Genomic DNA, 7,132 nt, shown 5'->3' on the forward strand with positions numbered 1-7,132 from the left:
AAAATAACAATATGCCAAGTTAGAAAAAACTAGATAGATGAATGCAAATTAAACAAGGTGGAATGCAAAATCTGACTCCAGAATGCAAATAATGATGTAAGATTTCAATGGAATACAATTATAACAATGTTTTTTCAAGGAAAGTAAATTGCTCATAGACTTGTAATCATAAAGTAGATAAATACTTCAAAGCACAGATTACTAGCTAATGACAATAATCAATGAAACGATAGAGATAATGTTGATAATGTATTAAAGTAAATCTCATAATGTTTTTAGAAGTGTTAGTTAAAGATGTTCTTCATTGTAGCTTATTCCTACTTTAAATCTTTAATTAGACTAAGTAGCAATGCAAGAAAATGCAAGTTAAAATTCAATGATTTAAAATGAAAAGGTTAGGGTCTGTATTTTAAGCTAGCAAGAATTAGACAGTTAGTGATTGCTCCCTTTTAAATAAGTAGCAGGATGCCTTGGAAACAAATTCCAAGCTCCCTCAAAACAAAAGAAAAAATTGCTTTATTAGTGAATTTACAAATGGAAAAGGCCTCTAGGACATAAAGAAAGGCTCTTCTTTTCAAGGAGCTTTATACCAGAGATATGAGAGTTACAAAGATAAGATAACTCCTTAAGATGAAATATAGATCTAATTAAAAAATATCCAGAGATCAAACTTTGAATTCCTTTGTCTTTCCAAGAAAATAGTGCACAAATATGATGGATCCTTTGCTTCAATATGAGGCTTAGCACTTTGATGATTGAACTTGTTGCAACAAATAAACCAGTCTTCCAACAAATTGATGCCAGTGAGAAGCGCTCACAGTCTTAGATGAAAACAAGAGGAAATTTCCCAAACCAATAATTCCAAAGCAAATGATTTATGCATTAAAGAACGCTCAATATTTCAAAGGTAAATGTCCCTTTAAGGAAGAATTGATGATTGTCCCTGCAAGACAAAATGTTAGACCTAAAACCAATGGTCGATTTGCAAAGGATACACCACTCCACAAAATACCATTGTTAATGAAAGATCATATTACTATAGTGAAAATATCAATCCTCCAATACACAAATAGGTGACCGAATTTGTAAAATATGTGAGTTAAATGCTTATGATTACTCTCGGAATTATCATGTGCGATTTAAAAGATTTTAGTCTTATTATTACTATTGTTCTGATTGATTTTCATGTGTGACCAGGTTGTGCAATATAAAGCTTCAGGTCTGAAGTATCAGGATAGTCTGTAATATCTTACTATGAAAACAAATCAAGGTCTCTAGGCCCTGTAGGTCCTTTCTAGAAATTATAATATGATTCATGCAATCAAAAAATTTAGCCATAGAGAAAAAGACCCTAATATGCTCACGTCTAGAACATAGTGTTATCACTCAGGTTTTCCCAAAAGTTGAAAGAAAGGGAAAGGAGGCCGAGCTAACCATAGACCAATCTTTTAGATACAGAATCTAGCCAATCTGTATCCAGAGAGGGCTCTCTCTTTATGATTTATCTTTGTTTTTAAAGGTAGTAGGCTAGTTATGAAGTTCAATGGTTTTGTTTGATGTTCGGGTGGTGAGATTCAATAGAACAGAGTAGTTTAGTCCATTGGGCTAATGGAGTCAAAGAAGATGGCTTTCTGGATTTGGTTTCTTAACAGAGGATGGCTTCACAGGACAAGGTAGTCAAACATGGAACAAATAAAAGACTTGAAACAAATGGAATGGGCTCAAATGGGGTGAAGGGCAGTTAAGAGTCCTTCAACCTATTTAAAGAGGGAAATTGGATGATCATTGATAAGGAGCAATTAAGTATTCTTTAACAAATAATCAACGTGAAATAAGTAGGAAATAGGAGCAATTAAGATTTCACTGCTTATTCTAATTCTAAAGGAAAAACACAGAGAACAATAATGACTGAAAACAGAGTGCAATAAAGCATATTCTGAAATTAAATATTTTCTTTATCATTCAGATTGTGAAACACAGATGATATAATAAACTAAGAAAACTTTAAAACACAAGATATAGAGGACTTATTGATCCAGTGGTTGATTCAGGAAGTCTGTGACAAGTCCTATGCTTCAATTCTTCATCCAGTAGGCCATGCAACAGTTGATTCCAACAGCGCTTTATTCCAAAAATTCAGTATTACAGCAAAGTCTAGGAATCCACCCTCAATACTCTAAGGGAGGGGGTATTTATGCAACAAATTATAAAACAAATATCTCATAATAGAGTGAGATAATATCTAGGATAACTAAAAATGGTTTACAAGAAAAATAGAAACAGCTAGTCTCAAAAATAGAGAAAGATAAACTGATGGTGCATTGGTCCTGTTTTTGTTGAATGTGTTGGAGGCAGGCCCTAGGATTCGGCTTGTAGCTATCTTTTGCAGTAACTCTGCGTTGGCTGCCTGTCTTTAACTGATACTCTTTAACCCTGATCTGATACTCTTTGACCTTTTTTTACCCCTGTTCATCGTGCTCTGGTAAAAAGCTCTATCTGGTCATCTTTTCCTCTGGCAATTTATGTCTCTAAAGGTCCACTGGTTAGGGTAGCAATCTCTCGGTATCTCTCTTTATTTCTCTCTTCTGTAAGCTTGGAAGTTTGTTATTATGCCCGGAGCACTGTATGCAGCAAACTACAGCGAAAATGGCAATTTTTCGTTTTTATTTGACAGAATGAAGGTTTGGCGGGACTTTTTGATTTGATTGGGCGGATGATGTAAGTGGTACCGGAGTGAAATCAGCGGGAGACGTGGCGGGTGACGTTGCAGATGACATCAGCGGATGACGTGGCGGGTGACGTTGCAGATGACATCAACGGATGACGTGGCGGGTGACGTGGTGGATGACATCAGTGGACCAGACCTGACATCAGCGGAAGGCGGTAAACGGTTTTGTTGGCACTGCTTTTGGGGCTGAGTGGTATTGAGTGGAGGGCGAGCGAGCAAATTAAACAGACGATACGTGGCTTTTGTACAGGTGGAAAACCGCCGAAAATCTCAAGTTAACGCGCGGTCAAAAGGGGGGTCTCGATATTGTTATCAACCATCGGATGAGAACGAGTTGATCGGATGGTGGACGGGTGCTGGAGATGGCGGGGATTTAATGTATGCGGGCCCGGTGCTGGGCTCCAGTATTGTAGCAATAATGCTACAACTCCTGGAACTCCCTTCTTTAATTTTATCAACCCGGTAGTTCGTAACAAACTTGGAAGCGACGGTGTTGTATGCACAAGTACTAGCTCTTGCCGCAGCTGTCACTTGGTCAGCTGGCACAAGTCCGCTAGGAGCTTAAGCCAACTTCTATGAGCTCTTAGAAGAAGATTTTTAATTGATGGATGAAAGCTAACTCGAAGGAAGCTAATCTAATTGCGAAAAGAAAATGAAAGCCAAAAAGAAATACAAACCCTAGCAAACCCTAATTCTACCAGCTAGTCCTACTGACGCAAAGGAGAGCATGCAAACTACTGAAAGAGATGCCATTACTTCTAGGAAGGTAAAATGCATGTGTCTAAGTTATCACTATCTGAAGAAAACATCTTTTTGTATTTTTGATTAAGTTATTAGAATTATCATGCATGTGCTTTTAACTAGCTTTTCACTGTGCAGAGGTGGATCAAGGAGGAGAAGCGCTTGGGAAAGGTTGGGAAGGTTCAAAGAGGGTCTAAAGGGTCCCTAACACCCTTCTAGAGAGTCTCACAAAGTTTGGCTGCCAAGAAACCGTGTTTATGAGCTTCTACAGGAAGTCTGCAGGGGTTCTACAGGATGTTCAGAGATTTCTACAGGATGTTCTGAAATGGGATTTTTGAGGATGGGTGATTGATGGAAGATGCATGGATGGTTATGGAGGTAGGATGGGGGTCTGAAGTGACCCAGGAACTGATGGATGGAGTGGTGAGATGATATGTGGAAGGCTGATTTGGCTTTAAGGTAGTTGAGACAACAATGGAGAAGAAGGTAGGGTTACGTGGGCAAGAGGATGGGTGTGAAGCGAGAAGCCTAGATATGGGATGAATCAGATGGCTCTGATGAAGCTTGACCATGTGAGTGAGTGATAGAGATGCCCTGCACAATGAAAATTCAACCGAATCAATGAATTCTTGCAAACAAACTAAGTCCTAGCTGACTTAATCTAACTGTCAATGAAATGAATAAACAGTAGCCTCGTTTGGAAAGAGAACCATGTACATCACGTGAGCAAGAACATTCTGAAAGATCTAAATGCATGAAAAACTCCTACCAATCGATTCCCAAACATAAAAAGCTACTTTAACCAACAAAAACAACCAAAATAACAAAGCAAGATCTAAAGAGCAGATTTTATTTTAAGAACGCAGCAAACACACATAAAGATAAACAGGGGAGGTACCGGGCGCTTGAGATGGGCCCAACCCCAAGAGCTACAGCCTCCCAAGAGAGATTTAGAGCTGGTGCAAAGCTGAATTCATCTTTATTAATCAAGAATGAAGAGTTACATCAAAACTGTCTACAAGGAGAGCTTGAGAATGAGCTGAAAGCAAAGCTAATCTATTGCATACAAATCGAATTACAAAATGACTACAACAAGGCTATGAAATGACTAACTACTAGCTACTATCTACTGGCTAACTAGCTAACATCCACTGGCTACACTGGCTAACCCAAAATGAGGCCCTAAGCCTTCTTATTTATACAATTTGAGGACCCAACAGTCCTCCTAAAATTTAGGGACTCGGCTGCCCAAAACTTGGAGTTAACAGCAGTCCTACTTGACTTGCTTGGCTGCCCTTGTGCTGATTGATTCGGTGGCCCTTGAACTCCGAGCTAATGGTGGAGAATTCGAGGTAAGGACCCATAAATGAAGGGGACACCTTCCTACAAATCCTCTAGCTTGTTCTCCCACGAATTTGGCTGCCAAGTGCTCATTAAGACCTTCAATTTTGTCTCCAAGTTGACCAAAAAGGCTACACAAAGCACCCATTAGACTTGTTGGCATAATGACTAACCAAATTCACTCTATTAACATAAATATAATCAAAAACATGCAATAAACTAATGAGAATGGTGGATTAAGTCAAATTAGGAGGTTGAATGAGCCCAAATAATTGTCCATTTTTGGGGCTCATCATCACCCCCCTACTGAAAGTGTTGCTCATCCTCTGAGCAACCAATCTCTCTCCTCATCTTTGATGGCCCTGGTGGCCTCCTTGGCTAAAATCTCGGCCGATTTCTCCTTTGGCTTCCCTCTTTTCAAACTTCCTGTAGAAACAGTTCGCTGGCTTCCTGTAGAAACAGTCCTCTGTCTTCCTGTAGAAACAGTCTGCTAACTTCCTGCTTGGCTGTGGGCGATTTTCCTTTCAGCTTGGCTGTGGCAGCCTTCATCTTCTCCCCCTTTCTGCTCTTCTTCCTCACTGTCTGCTGCTTTTCCTAGTGAATTCTCAGCCTTGTTATGAGTGTGCAAGTATATGCAATCATATGGAAGAAATGGTGGCCTTGGCATTTCCCAAAAACCCAATGACGAGGCTCATCAATATGCTGATAGGCCTGATGGATATGCTGAGAAACAAATTGGTGGTGGTGCAGAGGCTGGTACTTGTGGCCTTGGACTATGATATGAGTTCAGGCTTGGATAGTCTATTCCATAAGTTGTCTGCATTTGTGGAGATACTACAGGTTGTGATGATAAATTGTCCTTCTGACCATCAACTGCAAGTTTCACAGTAGCAATCCTTCCATCAATGGTTTTGTTTGGTTCCTTACGGGCTCACTTAGTAGCCTCCACAGTCTTGAAAGTCACAAATGCAAATCCCTTGTTGGTGAAAAATACATACAACATTAACCAAGACAAATACAGCCAAACAATCTAGGCCTCAGAAAAACATGCATAAATCTCTAAGAATAGAGACATTTTAAACTGCCCATCATAAAGAAATCTGATGTATCTTAGATTTGTAACCTAGATTTGCTGGTATTCTTATCATATGCAACTGAACCTTCTTCCATCTCTCCATATTCCATTCAAGCTCTGCCATGCTACTTTGTTTTACGCTTAATTCAATAGCTAGCTTATCAACATTTGTGTTATACCCTTTTTCAATTTCGCCAGCTTTTCTTAGGGCCAGTTGTGCATGATCATTCTGAGCTCTAACGTCAATAGCTTCAAGCTGCAATAAAATACCCATCTCGTAAGGGGATTCTGAATTGGAATTCTCTATTGATCGTATCCCTCTTATGGAGTTTTGCAAAACCTCCTCCAAAACAGAATCATACCTTATGTGCTCTGAAAGACAGGCCTGTACAATCTCATCAAAAGAAGTTTGTTGGCTTCGCATAGTCAAACTAAGCATTTCCAAAACCGTCTGAGTGTTTTGAATACAAGCTACACCATTGCCTGAGCAAAGCATGTAAGTGCCAAAAGGTCTGTATGGGCTGCTTGGAGAAACAAAGATCTGTTTCAGAAGAGTCCTACAAGCATCTTGAATTAAAGAATCAGGCACATTTGTGCCCTGCCAATAAGGAAAAATGGTAGTCAAGGAGTTAGCAATGGACTCAATCAGTGCAAGGAGCATCCGAGGAACAATATCATGCTTGGAAACCACGTGACAAAAGTTTCCTCCCCAGTTCTCACGGCCAACTGCTTCAACAAGCCTTTCATGTCCGACCAGAGGGCAACCAAACGTGATACAAAAGGGAGAGCTTTCCCTTAGCCTTTTCCCAGAACCCATAATGTGGCCAAGGTTGCAACTGCCCCTCCTATGGAGTGACCCACAAATATGACGGGCTTGAGTTCCTTTTGTTTGAAGTCCGTGTAAATCTGCAACTTTGCTTGGAAATCTGTTTTCTCGATTATATGGAGAAACAACATAAGAGCTCCTGGATGAATGAAGGTTGGTTCACCATCATCACCCTTGAGGCATTCAGAGGAGACCTTTTGAACAGTTGTTATATTGTCCTCTCCACGTTTACTCTGGTTGACAATGAAATCTTCTACTCTTTGAAGCGAAAGCGAGACATACGAAATCTTCATGCTCATTCACAGTAAAGCCCTCTAAATTGCTTGCATGAAGAGACTCTTCCCAAACCTTGGGCAGTAGTCCATATGAGACAAGAAAATTTGCAATCTCCTGACCACCAGTGAACTCTAGAGTTTCCGTT

The 7,132-nt window shown here is 39.8% G+C and overlaps 1 protein-coding gene across 1 annotated transcript; it reads right to left on the reverse strand.

The window, feature by feature from the left end:
• Nucleotides 1-5,898: 5,898 nt before the first annotated feature.
• On the reverse strand, nucleotides 5,899-6,702 carry LOC149247604 (protein EDS1B-like). The gene has a single exon (XM_089444711.1). It carries the CDS (start codon nucleotides 6,700-6,702, stop codon nucleotides 5,899-5,901), a length of 804 nt encoding a protein of 267 aa, XP_089300837.1.
• Between the last annotated feature and the right edge of the window lie 430 nt (nucleotides 6,703-7,132).

Source organism: Pinus tabuliformis, chromosome 7 (genome assembly GCF_031772625.1).
Source record: "Pinus tabuliformis cultivar Carrire ecotype Pingquan chromosome 7, CPIR1, whole genome shotgun sequence".
Classification (NCBI taxonomy): Eukaryota; Viridiplantae; Streptophyta; class Pinopsida; order Pinales; family Pinaceae; genus Pinus; species Pinus tabuliformis.

Excerpts from the sequence above, each read along its gene's own strand:
- LOC149247604 (XM_089444711.1), bottom strand. The coding sequence starts at position 6,702 with ATGGGTTCTGGGAAAAGGCTAAGGGAAAGCTCTCCCTTTTGTATCACG.